Source organism: Rhipicephalus microplus, chromosome 6 (assembly GCF_043290135.1).
Source record: "Rhipicephalus microplus isolate Deutch F79 chromosome 6, USDA_Rmic, whole genome shotgun sequence".
Classification (NCBI taxonomy): Eukaryota; Metazoa; Arthropoda; class Arachnida; order Ixodida; family Ixodidae; genus Rhipicephalus; species Rhipicephalus microplus.
Window position 1 is genome coordinate 190,265,561 of NC_134705.1, and position 19,814 is coordinate 190,285,374.

General features: G+C 42.5%; 1 protein-coding gene across 1 annotated transcript in view; it reads right to left on the minus strand.

Moving 5' to 3' along the window:
* Positions 1-2,875: 2,875 nt before the first annotated feature.
* Positions 2,876-19,814, minus strand: part of LOC119166954 (nuclear RNA export factor 1-like) — a 42,001-nt gene continuing 25,062 nt past the window's right edge. Inside the window, exons 13-24 of the mRNA XM_037418349.2 lie at positions 19,097-19,165; positions 18,079-18,134; positions 17,394-17,454; positions 13,836-13,876; positions 13,005-13,063; positions 11,767-11,882; positions 11,131-11,173; positions 9,429-9,501; positions 8,179-8,236; positions 5,900-6,075; positions 4,415-4,475; positions 2,876-3,140 (exon numbers count right to left, since the gene is read on the minus strand). Coding sequence (XP_037274246.2) covers positions 3,102-3,140; positions 4,415-4,475; positions 5,900-6,075; positions 8,179-8,236; positions 9,429-9,501; positions 11,131-11,173; positions 11,767-11,882; positions 13,005-13,063; positions 13,836-13,876; positions 17,394-17,454; positions 18,079-18,134; positions 19,097-19,165 — 852 coding nt within the window. The 3' untranslated portion in view covers positions 2,876-3,101. The remainder of the gene's footprint in view (positions 3,141-4,414; positions 4,476-5,899; positions 6,076-8,178; positions 8,237-9,428; positions 9,502-11,130; positions 11,174-11,766; positions 11,883-13,004; positions 13,064-13,835; positions 13,877-17,393; positions 17,455-18,078; positions 18,135-19,096; positions 19,166-19,814) is intronic.

The following is a 19,814-nucleotide window of genomic DNA, read 5'->3' on the forward strand; positions in this document are numbered from 1 at the left end:
GGCCTGCCATGACCTTGCTGAGGAATTTCGAGTGTTTGTGTCGACACAAATTTTTGTCAACCTAGAACCTGGGCCCGTTGGGTCTAAAGATATCACGGCCGAGCCTGTCCATTTTTAATAAAAAATTAAATATATATATATATATATATATATATATATATATATATATATATATATATATATATATATATATATATATATAGGTATCACCTGGAAAGTGCATTGTCACTCACCCCGGGTCAAAATTTCGGGGAAGGGAGGCCCAGTACACCATCTATCTCCCCCCCCCTTCCTCCGTTGAGTTAAAGCCTCAACTTTTTCGACTATAACAGACCGACCAAGCTGCGTGGCTTCCGCCTTAGTTCCCCCTGAAATGTTTGCTTCACCGTAAAACATGCCCAAAATCAGTCTAAAAAGTTGAAGCCCTTATCACTCCTGATAAGGCTCAACTTTTGTCTGACGCCACACCTTTGAACGATGTGTCAACTTTCAGTATTTATCGAGCTAAATTTCACCTGAAAAGTTCGCTTCCCCGCAATAACTGGTCAATACCAGAGAAAAAAGTTGGGGCACTTATCACCCCTGATAAGACTCAACTTTTGTCTGACGTCACACCTTGCCGTAGAGCGTGGGCTGTGCGTTTGTTCCGGCTAGGTGGCGTAAGCTGCCGCCCTATCGAAACGGTACAGTCATGTCAATATATCCATCCATTCACCCATTCATCCAGCTATAAGGCCCCCGGTGCGTTGGCTTCCCCGCAATGGCTGGTCGAAAGAAGCCGAAAAAGTTGGGGCTCTTATCACCTCTGATAAGGCTCAACTTTTGCCTGACGCCACACCTGCAACGATGTGTCCAGTTTCCGTATTTCCCGAGCTAAATTTCCCCTAAAAAGTTGGTTTCCCCGCTATGAATGGTCAAAACTAGCGAAAAAAGCTAAAGCCCTTATCACCCCTGATAAGGCTAAACTTTTGTCTGACGTCACACCTTGCAAGGATGGACCCAGTTTGCCTATTAACCGAGCTAAGGCTTCCCCAAAAAGTTGGCTTCCACGCAATGAATGGCCAAAACTAGTGAAAAAAGTTGGGGCCCTTATCACGGCTGATAAGGCTCAATTTTTGTCTGACGTCACACCTTGCAACAATATGCCCTGTTTGCGTATTTCGCGAGCTAAAGCTTCTTCGAGGAGTTGGCTTCCCCGCAGTGTATGGTCGAAACTAGCGAAAAAAGTTGGGGCCCTTATCACGGCTGATAAGGCTCAATTTTTGTCTGACGTCACACCTTGCAACAATATGCCCTGTTTGCGTATTTCGCGAGCTAAAGCTTCCCCGAGGAGTTGGCTTCCCCGCAACAAATGGTCGAAACTAGCGAAAAAAGTTGAAGCCCTTATCACCCTTGATAAGGCTCAACTTTTGTCTGACGTCACACCTTGCAACGATGTTCCGAGTGTACATATTTACCGAGCTAAAGCTTCCAGGAAAGTTGGCTTACCCACAGTGGATGGTCGAAACAAGCGAAAAAAGTTGGAGCCCTTATCACCACTGATAAGGCTCAACATTTTCGACGACTTTTCGACATTCGTTGGGGTGAAGCAAACTTTTCAGGGAAGCTTTAGCTCGGGAAATAAGCGAACTGAACACATCGTTGCAAGGTGTGACGTCAGACAAAAGTTGAGCCTTATCGGCGATGATAAGAGCCTCAACTTTTTTCGCTAGTTTCGACCAACCATTGCGGGGAAGCCAACGCACCAGGGGCCTTATAGCTGGATTGATAGATTGATATTGCTGGACCTTTTAAATAGGGCGCCGGCTATAGCGCCATCTAGCCAGAACAAATGCACAGTACGCCTTCCACGGCAAGGTGTGACGTCAGACAAAAGTTTAGCTTTATCGGGGGTGATAAGGGCCCCAACATTTTTCACCCGTTTCGACCCTTGATTGCGGGGAAGCCAACTCTACAGAGAATCTTTAGCTCGGGAAATACGCAAACTGGACACGTCGTTGCAAGATGTGACGTCAGACAAAGATTTAGACTTATCGGGATGATAAGAGATGGCTCGTAGGCACGCACTCTCTGATCTTTAATCGCCACGTTTGCATTGGAGCCATAGAGCATAGCCACTTCGCTCACTGCTGCTGCCTTTATTGTACAGTACCGAACACTGTTAAAGGGAACACTCGAATGCACACCAACACTGCTCGCATTCTAAGAGCACGTGGTTACGAAAACAATTTGCAAGCACATGCCCAGTGAGTCAAAAGGAGTCGGAACTTCCAACCATCTTATGCATATGCATATGTGTCTTATGCATATGTAAGCTACTATCTTTCCGCAGGGTTGCAAAATCTGAGCATGCTGTGCGCTCAGGTGTTCCTTTTAACAGTGGACATGTCTACAAGTTACTTGCTGCTGTGGCCTTCATTGATCAGCGAAAGTGGGGCATTTAACACAAGCCTCAGACGGAGAAAAGAACGAACAGGAGAAGGTTGTTTCAGCCACAGGGGCCAACCCATTCAGGCATGTTTAAAGGCCTGCCTTGTGCCCAGCTTGCCTGTTACATGTGGCGTTCGCTTCTAAAGCACGAAGCTGACAGCACGTCATACTCTCTGCAACACTTAAAAGCAAAAAAGCATGTTGCACAAGTCATAATGTTGTGCGATTGGAGATTTCTCGCGTGACTTTAATGAGCCACAGTGTGAAGTGCGTCTATTAAATTACATTGCCATACTTGGTCAAGAGCATTGTTGCCACTGCGCACTACTCTACCCTATTTTCTTTTCATACTTACTTTCCATGTGCTGGTTTTATAGTCACTTTATCTGGCCCAGCTGTCTACCATAAGTTATTGCTTAGCATTGATGACACCAACAAGACAACATTTAGTGAGATGTGTTTATTGTGTCACAAGATTTGTTGCGCACCTGTTTTTTTTTTCTTCTTTCCATCCTATGTACATCATTAACACTTGGGTATCGCCTGATGGCTTATTATTTACATGATGTTTCTTTAAAAAGCATTTATTTACATGAAATTAACAGTAGCTGCTCTCAGCCCATTCGCCTTATTGCCATTAACTATGATAGCCATGGTTGAGGATGATGCGCTCAGCTCTGAAATGCCTCTGGGGGTATTGCTCCTCGAGCCTGTGGGAAAAAAAAAGAGGATGTTGCAGTTAGCCACAGAGTACACCACCTCAAGGAATACATGAGCCTGGCATACAACGCCAAAATAATGCCAAAATAAGGTGGCACATACATTGATATCCCCATTTTTATAGACACACAAAAAACATGTTCCTACAGGTACATTCCAAATGCCATTCCAATAGGTTCGCATTATTAGATGCGAAGCAGCACTCCGACTAGCTTGTATAACGCTTTCCCCCCGCACGAACACACCACAGGTGTTGGCACGGCGCCAAGTAGGTCACACCACTGCTGCACGTTGACGTCTGTTCCCCTCATAGTGCACGCCGACGTCACTCTCTCCCTCACCTGCCGTGCGCTCGCTGTGGCACCTGCAGCTACCGCCTCGTCCGTTTGCCCCCAACACCTACCGCAACCTCCGCTCGCTACACCACAGACTTGTCGGTTCACGTACAATAAACCTGACGTGCACCTAACGTACATGTTGAAACATGTGGCACCTACAAAAGCTAGGCCAGCCATTGCTTCAAACGAACATTCCAGCGCTGACCGCAGCACTAGCGTTAGCGCCGTTCAACCCACGATGCCACCCGTGTGCAACACTCCTGCTTTGCATTCCATCAGGGTTCCTTTCAGGAAGATGGTCCAAGGTTTTTCCACGCAATTTTATAGATTTATGCATATTTTATACAATACTAATAAAGTTTTGTAACAATCTTATGGAGAACAAATCAAATTAGCAGTACGCATATGGAATGTTCCAAACGGCATGGCCCTGTGTAGTGACCACTGAGACAATTGGAACAGGGTTATGCATTTTTAAAAAGTGTAATTAGGTTAGTAACAGATGCAGAAAGTTAGCTGAAGGCATTTTATATTGTTTACATTGGCCGTAATTGACATGAAAATACCTTACTCAGAGCTATTATTCATTGAAACACAAACGTAAAAGTTGACCACAAGTGTTATTACACTTCCTTTAGTACAGTAGACTCCCCGTAAACAAAACTACTGCTTAAACAGAACTACTCCTTCTGCAATGCTTGGTTTCGGGCTTGTATTCTGTACCCATGTTCACCTCTCGGTAAACGAAACTCCTGTTAGATGAAACATATTTTTCCGGTCCCTTCAGGTTCCGTTTACTGAGAGTCTGCTGTATATTCATTTATTCCATCATATACAGAAGGTTCACTCATGGGCCATCAAGGTGTTTTTACCAGCACCACAGAACTGAGTTTTCAACAAGAAAAGATGCCTGCATGCAAACTCACGCTTAGTTCGGCAAATACTAGGAGTGCCTTGTGCAAGTTCCACTCGTTCTGTTCCATACACCTGTAATGAAAAGCAATTTTTTAAAAATTTGCAGAACGAAAAGTGGAAATGTTCTCTCATTAAAGCACTAAAGTTGATTGCCACATTTGCATAGCCATATAGCCATTCACGCGAGCTTCAAACAGAATGTTGCCAATCAGAAAATTTTTGTACAGCAGTGAAATCAAGAAGACCTTTCGTCAAGCCGGCGGCAACAAGCATGGTTTTTATTGAATAAAAAGGGAATCATATTGTTAATTTGCCTCTCAAAGTTTTGAAAGTACAACCGCTAGCGTCACCCAACAGCGATGCGGTTCGATCTATTGGCAGGAACAAAAACTTGCATGTAGGATTCAAATACTTTAAAAGTGTATTTGATGCACTTTTGACAGCTTTGCGTTGCATCAGAGAGCAATTTTTGCTGTTTTTATCATGCATTCAAAGAGGCACCCGCTCGTATTGCCGGAAACCCGTTCCTCTGCCTGCCTACGCTGTGAAAGCGCGAGTCACCCGAACACCTAAACATGACTGAAAAAAGGCAGAAACCTGCTGCTTTTCTATCAAGCATGTGTCATGTTTGTTCAAGTTGAACACTTAGCATGAATGGAACCCCTACAGTCCATTTCCCGACACCAGTGTTGGTAACTGATCCAAGTTTTCCTCTCGACTGCAATGGTTTCCCAGGCTTACTTAACACCGCTCGCGGGATTGGGGTGATAACACTTTACTTGACAATTTGTAAGCTCTAAGTGACTGTTACCAGTAATTGTTTCATTATTGAACAAATCCTAATGGAGCCTGCAGAAACTTCATGTGGTTCCAGTTTTCAACTTTCACCGGCACGATTGTCATTGCAGGTTGCAGGCAATAAGCAGTGTTGCGAGCATCCCCCTCCCTCCAATCGGCCAACGAGCATAGGTCAAAAAGTCGCTTTGAAAATGTCTGCCTGCTTTCCAGAGAAAGCGCCGCAAGATCGGACACTATTTCAGACAGTATGCTGTTTATTGCCACACAAAACAGAAAGGCAATGAAGGGGAATAGAGTGTCTTTATAAGAAAGCTTTAGGCATACACGTTAGATGAACAAAAGATGACATACAATATAGTATCTCCGAAATAATGTAAAACTGCCCACTCACAACTCAGTCGTTGGAGCTTTTCTTTTTTTTTTTTTGGGGGGGGGGGGGGGGGGGAATGATGAGTGGGGTAAACACATCGAAATTTAAGTAGCCCTACCAATCTGCTTGACTGCGAGTGACCAAAATTAGGAACACCAGGAACACCAGCTGCCAAAGAAATCTTTATCTATCTTAGACAGATTTATGCTCAGGTTAGAAATCATCCACTGTTGGAAGTATAATGGGGAACTGAGGAGTTGAGTTTTTGTGACAGTTCAAGCTGTGTGAGCTCAAGTGACAAGTTTTACTGTCAACGACAAATACTGACCTTTCTGCGAAAGCCCTGTTCATCCGCGTCTCTGCGCACAGTTGCACCAATATACTCTCCCGCTCGTTCGTTGCAAGTGGTGCTGCCGGTGTGAGCACTGGAGTCGGCACCGGAGCAGGCACCGGAGACGGGGTCGGCGTAGGGGCCGGCAGCGTGTTTTCAGGTGTGGGGTATGCCTGCAGAAACATGGCACCGATGGTTGGTACCTCGTAAACAACTGCCCACAACCGTTTAAAGTAGCACTGACAAAGCAAGTTTCTTTAGGTATGCTAAGAGCTCTGTAGGGCATTACATTAGCGGAAATGTGGCTGCAAATAGTAAACCAGAAATGAGAAAAAACAACAACAAATTATTGGCAATAAATCATACGATGTGTGACACAACTACAGTGTCCACAGATTGAAACACAAGAGCTCAGGGCTAAGCAATGCATGTTATAGTCTCCACCTATGTCTTCAGTTCGTGTTGTCTGCCCAATTTAAACTCAGCTGCTTAGATTTTAGCCATATTACATCTAGCAGCCGCATTCGCAGGGACACAATGCGACTGCCTCGAGCAATTGTGCAAACCAGACGTTATACTCAAAAGTTTCGTTGATGTGTTCCAATCTGACAGGACTCTCTACATGACACATAAAGCTTGCACATAAAGATACTAAAAGCAAAGCCAGATGTTCAGCTGTACAGCGCGCCACAAAGCTAAACACACACACACACACACACAAAAAAAACAGCAATTCCATCTGTGACTTGTTTCTGTTGCATAAATCGAAAGCCTGGAAAAGCTGATAATTTAAATAGCGGTGTGAGAACGTCCTAAACAATTTCCGAATACTATTCTTTTAACATAGATTTTGTGTGATTTTGTAACGGAGGCGGCAGAAACGCGACATTCCAAAACTCTGGCTTGTTCAAATTGTGCTACTACTTCAATTACTGCAAGAAAAGAAGGAAACACTGCACAAAACTGTCACTCACCAGATCTTGTTATACCCAACATATCTCCACACAATATTGAGGAATTAGTACTAGCTGAGTGTACAAAAAATTACAGCATATCCACGGAGGGAATGATGATGAGTGGGGCAAACTGCCCGCCCGTGTGTCCCTCTGCTCGTCGGGACGCACAGAAGCACGGGCAGAAGTACAAACACGGGCGGACGGACGGACGTGCAAACAAACGGATGCTTTGCCCCACTCATCATAATTCACTTCATTCATCTAGTTACACTCTTCTTAAAACATGCATATACACACAACGCCATCTATTAAACAACTCACAAACTAGAGGTGGCTACATACTACCACTACTACTACAGTCACAGTTTTCTGTTCCTTTTTTTTTCTTTCCTCCTTTTCCTTCAAGATGCATTTCATTAAAAGGTATCACTGAAAAAACTTTAATTTGCTGACATTTTCTTTTGTACAGTACATGTTTGTTTTGCATGATTTACACACTCCTGTTCCTTTTTAGTGTTTTTTGAACAGCTTCTTTAAATGATTTACTACAGATATCTTTGTTAGGGACCCTTCAACAGATCTGCTGGGTCCCAAAAGTGTGTTTCTTGTAATCAATACATGTCTTATGTTAAATAAACTTTCAAACTCCATTATAAGAGACACGGCTATAAGAAGACACGGCTATACAAATGGGTATAAGAGACACCAGTTTGCCTACAGTAATATACGGGTTGATAAGAAAATGCATAAGTAGTACCCTGCTTATGAGAGACATCCCATATAAAAGACAATAACTGCTGCCTGGAGCATGCCTCTAATAGAGGGGTTAAACTGTACTGCGTAGGAGGGAATGACCCACAGCATAAGGAGCGCTGCCCTTTAACAAAACAATTATGTTGGTAATAGGCCAGCCGATTAAGCACCAAAAAAAGTTTTCGTGCGTGGAACTTGAAAACATACCAGACAAGACACACACACAGGCAAGAGAAAAGACACACACACAGAACATTCGCACTGATGCCCTGTGTCTTTTCTCACATGTTTTTCGCACTCTGCGAATGCAGACCAGATGAAACTAAGGTGGCAAAGAGTGGTTGTGCAATCGCATGGCAAAGGAACGTTCGGCACACGAATCGAACTCGCGTATGAGGAGAAATCAACAACCTTTACCACGGTAACAACAGGGATGCGACCATGGCGGCATTGTGATGTTCAAAAGAGTTCAAGGTATATTGGACACAACTGATGGTATTTTTCTTTTCTTTTTTTGTCTCTAGGGGAAAAAACAACAACACTAGAATGTGAGAAGAGCTTACTCACCTTGATCTGATCATCAGTTCCACCCGTGACAAATAGTGTTTCATTGATGATGGAAAACCTGCGACAATGCAAAGAAAAACAGTCACACCGTGCTCTTAAGGATCTTTCCAAGGTGATTCTACAAGCCAAGAAGTGATGAGCTGCACAATGAATACCAGGCATCTCTCGCATCGGATATTTCAGCCTTCAAGCAGTCTACAAATGCAGCGCAATGTTAGCCCACATGATAGGTAACTTTCGTAATATGAAAACACAAGATTATTAATATATAATAGTAACACAATAGGCATACGGTGAATTCCACAGACAATTCAAAGCACTTTTCAAATGGAGCTACAAATTTCCTGTTGAATGGCCTTTTGAACAAATGGCACTTCTTGGTTGTACATTAAAACTACGTCCATCGCCCAGCATTCATGATATTAGCAAGTTTGTATCATCAAATGAAATGTACAACAGAACTTTGGTTAAAGAAATTAACTGTTAATAGCTTTCAACATATCTGTGTTAGTTTTTTATTATTAACATTTGCCTATGTACAACTTATGCAACTACTAGTTGCATTTTTCACGCACAGTTCTTTAACACTGCATTGTTCTAGTTTTATCCCCTGCTATAAAACATTTTCATGTCAAATTTTATCAGTAGTATTTACATCATGTTATGCAATAATTGCACTGTTATCGTTAATTAAGCTCGTTATTCATTGCTCCCAAATTCGCCCCTTTTGCTGCACTTCTTTTGTTTGTAATTACCCAATTCATGTCGCCATAAAAGGTCCCCCTGTAAGTTTCTCTGAAAGTTTAGGACCTCCTGTACTATTCCAACCATGTAATCGAATCTGAAACATGTAATAAACTTGGCTCGACTTAAACTGAACCATCTTTAATTGGTAATTTCTGCATATGGCAGTTTTCTGTGCTCTAGTTCACTCCAATAAAACAAAACTCTCATTAAACAAAACACATTATTTCCATTTCTTAAAGGTTCCATTTAACAGGATTTGGCAGTATGTTGAGAGCCACATATGTACAGTCTACTGAAACTGAGAAAATTACTTTTATGTGACTAACAACTTTTAAAGCCAGAACCTGGATGATTATTTCGAACGATTTTCTTTTTTTACCTGACATTGAACAACTCTTCTTCAGGAAAGTGTATGATGCATCACGGTAAAACAAATAGTGAAAAAAAAAATTACAGGCATGATTGGAAACTGATGAGGCAAACACGTCAGGCTGCACACTTACCCTGCACCTTGGGGAACAACAAAGAAGGTTCTTGTGAAACTCTTTACTTGTGGAACGATGAGACCATTGTTCACTACGAATGCAGAAAAAAAAGAAAAGAAACAAACCATTCAGCAAACTTTGCAACAGATTTGTAACAGCAAAACGTATTTGCGTGCGTGAGAACACTGCATTGGTAAGAAATTTTAAGGGGATACACTGCACTTTAAAAGGTTTTTTTTTAAATCCTAAACTGATGCTGCTGAAACTTGCATGTATATTGGTGCATAAATTTCAACATTTCAATTTTATTTCTAGTGAAATGAGTCCTTTCCTGAATATCAAACAATTCACATTCTTTTGACGCGGCAAGTTTTCTCCCTCAAGTGAAAAAGTAGCAAATGCAAGCAGCATATCACAGTAGTAATATGGAATGAAAACTGTACATTATAGAAAAGAGAACGGAGCCCATTTTAGCAAAACTTACGGTGTACTGTACATTCCTGATTCAAATCCCAGTTCGACATTATACTCACTTGCGAATGTTTGATATACCGTATTTACTCGCGTAATCCTCGCACTCGCACAATTCTCGCACCCCCCACATCGCCCAACAAAAATACTATTTCTTTTTTTCCTCGAGTAATTATTGCACCCCCGAAAACTGCTGCAATAATGTCGTCTGCTCTTTCCAGCCACTGATGATGATGGCATACGTCATTTGGCGCCATCTCTTAAGCATCAAGCGTACTATTGCACAGAAATTCAATCCAACTCAAGCTGAGCCGAAGTGGCCAGTGCGCGTTGCTGCGTGTTTTGTACGTTGCGTTGGTAACCTTGTCAAGTTATGAGGCTATACTGAAGCTGTACGGCTGCTTTCAAGTTGCAAGTGATAGATCATGCACTAAAGACCGGCAACAGGGCCGCCGGTAGGCCCTTGGGATTGATGGTAAACTTTATTTCTTAAGAAGGAAACTGCGGACAATTCTGTTAAATAGCCATCAGCCCAATACTGACGTCCCACGCTTACCTTTTAAGGGCTCCTGTTGAGCGACGAACGCTATTGCTACACCCGCAACGTCCTCAAGCTTTGCGTATGGTATTTTGATTCTCGACTATTTGCTTCCACTTTTTGTGTCTCAATTAAATCTTGTCTTGTGTTGAACCTCTGCTTTTATTGTTGAGGTAAGTTTTAATTAGTACTTCTTAAAGCTTGCTGTTAGTTGGTGTGGGAATCCCATTTGTGGCCACTTCGTTTTCTTTTTCGCTCTGTACGTTTTCGTAGAAAGTTTCCCCCGCGTAATTCTCGCACCTCCCAACTTTTCATCTGTTTTCCGGCAAAAAAAGTGCAAGGATTATGCGAGTAAATACGGTAGAACGCTTTGATTAAACGAATTTATAGCATCCATTCTTGCTTTCTTTCTGAGTTTTGGAAAAAATTATTGCTCATACAAAGGCACATGAAATGATATGTTAACTGCATATACTGTTGTGTACTAGAGAAATATTTGCATTTGAAATCGAAATATAAATAGACATAAACTCAGCAAGTTTGATCAAGATAGATAAAACTTCCAACAAATTCTTAAGCACAGCTGCAGGTTTGCAGGGCAATGAAGACTAGAGGTAAGCCATTTTTAAGTGTGTTCAACTTTCAATAAAATACTGTAACCATTATTGTTGAGTCTAGAAAGCACACAAAAAACAAGAAATGGCCACTCACCGACTCTCAAGATTCCAAACACCGTGAAGCACATCAAAGATGGCTGCAAAAATAAAGGTTAAGTCGTTAGAAAGTAGACACCACCCCGAGTGCCTGCAACGGCACCTCAGCATAAAATAGAGCAAAGAAATAAGCACAACGAAATTGCAATCGGGAAAGCACAGAAAAATTTACGCTTAGACCTTGTTATTACAAAGTTGCATCTTGTGCAAAAGTAAGTTCGTTATATCCAAAAATTGGTTATAAAGGTTTACTTCTAACACTATTTCTATTGCAAGACTACTTTTAAAAGTAATTTGCTTTGTTATAACTGTAATTTGTTATATGCAGGCTTGTTATATCAAGGTTTGAGTGTATATGAGAAGAGTTACAGCATTAGGGGCAAAGCTACACAATTATTTCCAGTCCTTTTTTTGTGTTATTGCGATGCACCAAGTCAAACCTGGTAACTAACGGTGTGCAGGTTACAAGATATAATTGAAACGTGGAGGGCACAGTTTTTGAAAAAGGAAAGGCAAGCCAAAGCCATATGATAACTGTTGGTCCACAGCTAAGAGATGCAAATGCCCTTTCCTTTTAAGAGTGCACAAAATGAGAGAACGACACATCATGAATAAAAAGGTCAAAAGAACATACCGTCACAAGGGGGATGTCGACGGTGAACGAACTGGGGTCGTGGCGCGTCTCGGGCAGCTGGTCGAGAAAAGAAACGACGTTGACCCGCCCCGTCTTGAGTTTTTCTCGTCTCGACTCTGGAAGAAGAGAAATTCCAATTCATGAACTGATGGGGCGCCAAGTCCAAGAACAGCAATGAGAAGGCCTATAAGCAAGCAAAACGGTACAGCCAAGAATGTGCACAAAAATCACGCAAATCACTATTTTACTGCAAAAAGTGTGCAAATATTTGAAAATCTTGAGCAATCAATTAGTATAGAATCAAATAGTATAGCAGCTCGTTTGATTCTGTCTTTGAAATCGAATGCGAGCTGTTCGTAAATACGAATGCTTTTTGAACACTTTATAAATATTTCGCACAGTCAAATTGCTGAAGCAAATACCTAGTTGTTGCAAACCTTATAACATGTTCACTTCGATTGTAACGCGACCATGATTGTAAAGAGAAGAGCGACTTCCAGGGAAGAAAAAAGTATTCATTCGAGGATTTTGAAAAACGCGCCATTTTTCATATAGCTGTTAGTAGTCGAGCCAACAACTGGCTAAAGTACACACTCGAGGCCTCCATTTTGATCTTTGAGGTGAGTGTTGAGGCGGGCCGTTTGTCATTTCGAGTCGCACTTCGAGTAGTCTGTGTGTGGCGTAGCTCAATCGCAGCCAATGGCATGATAGTGCCGCTTATAAAAGGAAAGTTGTTCTAGCTGTAGAGTCATCGTCCAACATTCAAGTTGGGCGGGACTTTATAGTGGACAATAAAAAATGTGCGTTGCTGGAGGGGCTGCAGCATAGGACGACATCCCAGAAACATTGTGCACTCTTTTAAAAAGTGCGGCATATCCAATGTACTTGAAGGCACCAAGAATTGTGCACTGTTTGAAGACAGCGACAAAGAAGTCAGCGACAACGACGACTCCGAATGAGCGCGGCATCTCTATGATGCAAATAACTAGAAGCAAAGCGAAAAAAAAAAAAAAAAAAAACTAGCACCTGTATGTTTCTTGAGCTATTTGCAGCATGCTTTGTTTCATCTTTATGTTCAATAAATGTTTTCTCTTTGAGAGTGCTGTCTTTGCTGTTTCGTTCCGCTTACGTTCGAGATAAGTTGTTTTTTTTTTGTTTTTTCGGGCTTTCGACTTTAGTATGTCAGCTTAGAATCAGGGTCGGTGCAGACTCAAGTAAATACGCTGTGTTCTACGCACCTGTATTTGTCACCTTCATGATGTTTCTGCTGTCTCTCATGAATTCCCTGGCATCATGCCTGAAATAGAACAAAGAAGTGTTTAAGCCGCGAGACACAAGGATAACATGAAATAACGATTGTATTCAGTTTAAATTGTGTATGAATAAACTCAAGCCTCATTGTAACGATAATAATACCTATTGGGGCTTTATGTCCCAAACTACAGTGCTAACAAAGGAACACAGGGGAGGGGTCCGTAGACTTGAACTACCTGGAGTTCTTTAACGTGTGCCTAAGTCAAAGCACACCGGGTGTTTGGCATTCAGCCTTTAACCGGTGCTTAAGGACTTGCTTTGCTCAATGAGCAGCGGCAGAGAAGAAATGATGCAGATTTGAACTTTACAATTATGCAGCATCTCCTTCTCAAAAACAAATGCATGCAAGCCTGCCCTAATTGACGCATACTCTAGATTGGCTTCACGAGGTGGGTGGCGGGACGCTCCCTTTCGAAAACATTGCAAAGTGCACAGGCAAGATTATTTTTTGGGTGCGGAGGAGATCAGCCGCCAGGCTTGGATCAACTGGGCGGGGCCTCTCCAGTATCTGAAGTAGTATCTGACTATAGCTAATCATAGCTAATCTAGCTCACTCATCATTAGGATACAGGGACAGATTGCAAACTGGTTAGCATCATGTGATATTACTCTGTATTGTAAGCCCAACAGACAAAACTGTTGCAATTGAGTACAATCTCATTTGGTAGAACACTAGAGCAGTTTAAAATGCATCGAAAGGTATCTTTTGTACTGAGGCAGACATAAACCGACAAAAAAGACAAAAGAGAACATACTTTGTTTGCGGAAGCTTAGAAGAACTCATGGAGAAGATTGCCTGAAACGACAAGACAAAGAAAACAATTAACGAGAAGAATTAAGGTACTTGAATTGATTTATCAGTGAGCTCCACAAAAAGGGTAGCATGAGGAACCCGATGTTTTAAAGAATATACAACAAACTCAGCAATTCCGACTTGAGGGCAGGATTTAATTAAGAATTGTATTTGAATTATCAGGTGCGAACATACCGTATACACACATGTAAGGGCCACACCCGTGTAAGGGCCGCTTCCTGTTTTTAAGAAGCACATATTAAAAAAAAAAAAGTTGTGTGTAAGGGCCGCATCCGCACTTTTCTTGACCCATGCGTATTCAAAATGCGCGCGCGTGTATGAGCTACTAGGCGTTGTCAGTAGATGGCGTTAGAGAACGCAATTCTCATCATCACCATATAGTACATCATTAGAATAATTTTTTGGTTTTCTTCATGCTAATATGTTCATAAAGTTGGCTAAAAATTTTTAGTTTTTTCAGTAGTGTTCATACACCCGCCAACTAAAGGTTAAAGCGGGATTTTATCTTTAACTTTTGACACTTCTATACAAACGCGCTATCCATTTCGGCATTAGCATCACCAACTTTGGTATTTGTGCGTTGTTGGTCATTGTGCTGTTCAGCCTGCCATGTGCTCGAGTTTTGCGCACCGTTGAATGACTCTGGGACTCTAGCTAGTTTTATGCGGGACGTTTACGTTTTGGCACGATGGGCAAGCAGCTGAATAGCTATACAGCTGGCTATAAGTTGAAGGTGATCGAGTTTGCTCTCGAGCTTGGGAAACGGGCCGCCGGCAGAAAATTCGACGTTGACGAGAAGTGTGTTCAACATTGGTGCGCCCAGAAGAAAGCCTTGCAGAACACCAACATCAAAAAGCGCGCTTTTCGAGGAAAACAGTGCAAGTATCCTGATTTGGAACAAGAGTTGCTCCGCTATGTGACTGAGGTGCGGAACGATGGTTTTGCGCTCACTACAGACATGCTGCGCATGAAGGCACTAGCCTTGGCACGTGCGAAAAATATACCGGCCGGGGATTTCAAGGCTAGTGCTGGCTGGGTGCGAAGGTTTCTGAAAAGGAAGGGACTCTCCTTTCGGCGAAGGACCACGCTGTGCCAGCGGCTGCCAGAAGGCTATACCGACAAGGTGCTTAATTTTCACAAGCATGTCATCGGCCTGCGCCATCAGCACAGTTATTTGTTGTCGCAAATAGCGAACGCTGATCAAACTCCTGTGTGGTTTGACTCCCCCGAGAACTACACAGTCGAAGTAAAAGGCAAGAAGAGTGTCGCCGTGCGGACCACCGGCGCTGAGCGCCAACACTGCACCGTGATGCTTTGTGTGACCGTGGACGGGCGGAAGCTGCCCCCGTACGTTGTTTTGAAAAGGAAAAGAATTCCCAACGAAGTTTTCCCCAAGGGCATCATAGAGCCCAAGAGAAGGGATGGATGAACGATGATATGGTGCTAGACTGGGTGAAAAGTGTTTGGCAGAACAGACCGGGAGCTTTGTTGGCCAAACATTCACTTTTAGTATTGGATAGTTTCCGCGGCCACCTTACCGATAAGGTGAAGGAGCAGCTGCGCCGTGTCGGCACAGACATGGCCGTGATTCTAGGCGGCCTCACAGGAATGTTGCAACCATTGGATGTGAGCGTGAATCGACCGTTCAAAGTTGAATTCCGAAGACTCTACACGGAATGGATGGCAACCGGCAACCATGAGCAGACGCCGACCGGACGGCTGAAGAGGGCACCGTTTGCTACTGTTCTTGGTTGAGTATTGTCGGCGTGGAGCTTGGTGACGACGGACATTGTATCCCGAAGTTTTAAAGCCACTGGGATATCCAACAGCCTGGATGGCACCGAAGATGACTGTTTGTGGAATGATGGTGCTCCGCAACACACCATCTCGAACTCCGAGTTAGAGGACTCGTCGAGTGACGACGATTAAGCGCACACGCGGCATACTGCAATAAACGCTATTCGTTCACTAAATGGTACGTTGTTTTTAGTTCACCAAAAAAAAAAGTTCCGTGTATGGGCCGCACCCTGAAAATTAGCCCTCACTTCCTGAAAAAAAAGTGCAGCCCTTACACACGTTTATACGGTAAATGTAGCTCGGGGGAAACGTGATAATAAAAGGAGAGATAACAGATTACCACGTGCATTTTTCCACATCTTTTACTTCCCTTTTCTCCTTTTTTTTTTCTTTCTGTTTATGGTTAGTAGTTTGACAAGTCCAGGGAGGCAATCATGCTTCATTTTTGGCGATTTTGAAAATATGCAAATGCAAGCAGTTGGCAAGAAAGAAGAATGGCAGCTAAAATTTTTAGTACGAAATAAGCACAATATATAAAATAACAGGATTAACCAAATAGTGCAGTTTGAATTCTTTTCATTTAAATACATTTTAACCTCGATAAACCGAACACGGATACAACAGAATACTAGTTATAGTGAAGCAAATGACAAGTAGTTTTGCAATAAATATAGTGTTAGGAATAAACCTTCATAACGAATTTTCAGATATAACACTTATGTTTGCGTAAGATGCAACTTTGTTATAATGAAGTCTGAGTGTACATTGAAAATATAGCTATCTAAAAGCCAGGAATTCATTTAAGTTAGAGGTCATTCCATGGCAAACGTCTGAGCCATTTTGGTGACCAGCTCAAATGTATAAGAAAGAAATTGTACTGATGTACTGCATTGAAAACAGTGAATTGCTAGAATACTTCGGAGGAGGAAAAGGAATGAACTTTTGTTATAAGAAACCAGCAGGTTTAGATGACCAGGCTGAGAAAAAAGAAATTTTTTGGTCCACGTGGTTGTCTTGCTAACTCCCATAAAGATGTCTGAGCGTTGACTGTGAGAACATTTATTTTAAATGTATGGCTTCTTCTTTCTATACCAAATTTGGTTTATACATATTAAGTAAATGGGCCTGTGTAAAGTGTTTGAAACTGGGTAATATTAGTGCAATTTTTCTGCCTCCACGTTTGCGTTTTCTCAATGGCAATGCTGCAGTTTATGTGAATATCTAAGCAATAAATACTTACTTCACCGAAGGTAAGTTCAGTGAAAAAAATATCTTTAGACCCCTCAAGTTGCTAAACCTTACAAAAAAAAAATGCCCATATTGAGACGCAATTTGTAATATGTGCTGGCCAAATTAAAAATCAGCGTTATACCTAAATTGAAAGCAAACGAACAGTTCCTTTTGTATGGCAAGTTTTATCATTACAATTTTCACAGAATTCAGGCAAAGTTCTTGTGTAATCCTCGAATTAATTTACTCACATAATCCTGAAGTTTTAGGCAAAATTCTCAGAATTCCGACAGTAACTTGGTAGGTTACTGATGGTACCAGTTCACAACGAGCACGCTCGCAAGAACTTTGCCGCACTACACCATGCTGATGCACGTCTAGAGTTTCTTGCATATGCGGCAAAAGTAATTCCATTATGCTCCGTTTGAGATGGAACAAAAAGCAAGAGAAGGAGTGGGCGGTGACAACTTACGTCGTCGTGGTAGGCGTCTATCAAGCCGCCCCTGCTCTTCGAGTCAAATATGGTGAAATACCTGGGGGAGACGGAGTGAGAGGTTATAGTCTAGCAGCGGACGCTTTGGATCGCAGAAGGCAAACGAGCGAGACAAATCGATTGTAAAGATATTCAGAGCCCTCCCACAGCTGTAAGCACAGAAGTCAGCGACACCAGTGGCAGCAACCTCACATCATTTTCAATCCGTTCACGCTTCTGTGCATGTTGGCTCTCCTTCAACTCTCGCTGTTCTTCCTCCGCGTTGAGAACGAGCGTCCAACCCGTAGCGAACACAGAGGCAACTGCCGATAGTAGCGCTAGCATGATCCCTACGTCATAAACTATAGGGACGCGGGAGTGCCGTGAAGCACCGTCGCCATGCTCTGCGGCGGCAGTAGGGTGCTGAAAATCGTTCCACGCACTGGTTTGCCCGGTGATGCAATATGCCCGAAACCCGCCTTCAATGTAAAAACAAAGGCAGCAGGGTCTTCTTAGGTGGAACGGCATTCCTTTACCCTGGATGGCCTCAACAGCGGCAGTGGTGAGTTTAGTCTTACAGCTACAGTTCACTAGCGAAACGTCTTGCCCAAAACTGTGACATACGAGCCTGTGCACACACACATGTACCCACCACCCAATGTGGGGATCGTGAGTCGATACTCACTGTTCCAGGAACTGCACCACGATCTGCTTCACGTCCTCCGAGGGGAAATAGCTTGGCTGCAAAGAAAGAGCAGCAAGAGTAAAAAAATGAGCTGAAGAAAGTATGTGCAACGGAAGGGTTGTTTGTCTGGGAAGGGTCGGCAGTACTCCTCTAAGGATCAACTCGCACTCTGCCATGTTCATTGACAATCACTAGCAGGCTGAACAAAATCACCGCCGCAGCTAACTACTAAATACGACGTGTTCCTCTGATCTGCCTTTTAGTGATCTATGAAACAAAAAAGACTTGTTTGCAGATAGCGCAACAAGTAATCCACCTCCATATAAGTCTGAAAAATGCAGCTTTCATTGAAAGTTTTTTTTTTTTTATTTCCTTCAGTTGGTAAATAAGTACAACTGAACCTTGGTACTACAGCAAAACTCAATACACAACTGCCTTCGTTATAAACTCATAGTTGCAATCCACGTATATTAGTTACAGGACGTGGCTGGTGATAAAAACTTAAATACTTCAATTATATCCGGCACTAACTAGCACCATCTGTGTTAACTACATCCAGCTTTCCTGAAGTTATTTAAGTGCATACAAATACATTCATACCTCGATATAATGAACACAGACATAACAAATTACAAGTTACAACAATATTAATGGATTATCTTGTCATAAATAGTGTTACAAATGTATGTTTACAATGAATTTTCATACATAAGGAAGTCACTTTGTGTTAGATGCGACTTCATTGTAAATACAAGTGTTACCTCTTCTGCAAACAGAAATAAACACTTCTCGCCTTCCTGTATCAATGAGCACCTCATCTGCATCTGGAATTTCGAATAATCATGCAACGCCAGCTACACCTTCCTACAAAGCACTCCCGTACTTGTGTTTGCTTTAGCGAAAAGAAAATCCCGCATGCACTTCCTCTAAAAAGTAAAATTAAAAAAAAGAAAAAGAAAAAAAAAGAAACGTCAAACAAACGGTAACTACTTCATCAGAAAAAAATCCCTATGCTAACCTTTGAAGGAGGAATCGTTTCCTCCAGGCCCAGGTCGAACGATATGGGAGGGGGTAGCTCGTTGTGGTCCTGCAAATCACAAAAAGAACCAGGAACAGCACTTTGTAATGGAACTTCTTTCTCGCAGACCTTAGCCACAAGTACAATGTCTGCCTAATCGATTCAGTTATGATTTCTTAACGGTAATGAACAATATAAAAACGGGCGGTCTCAAAGCTGCAGCTCGCAGTCCGTTCACTAGTGACCTGTAAATTCGCCCCTCGCCTTACAATCATGGCTGCGTTACAATTGAGTAAATGTGGTACTGTATTTACTCGAGTAACCTTCACACTCCCACAATTCTCGCACCCCCACATTGCCCAAGAAAAATGATTTTTGTTTTTATCTGCGAGTAATTGCAGCTGATATGTCGTGTGCCCCTTCTAACCACAGAAGACAGCGCACAACAGTCGGGGGCCACCTCTTAAGCACTATGCTTACTATCATCGCACGGTGCTCCAATTCAATCCAATCCAAAGCGCTAAGTGTGCGTTACAGCATGTCAATGTACACAGTGTCCGTTCTGTAGTTACGTTATGGGGCAATATAGAAGCTGTATGGCTGCTTTTCAAGTTGAAAGTGATTGATCTTGGACTAAATGACGGCAACAGGGCCGCCGGTAGGCACTTTGGAGGCGACTAATTTTGTGTTCGCTACTGGCAATGGCAGCACTGGCAGC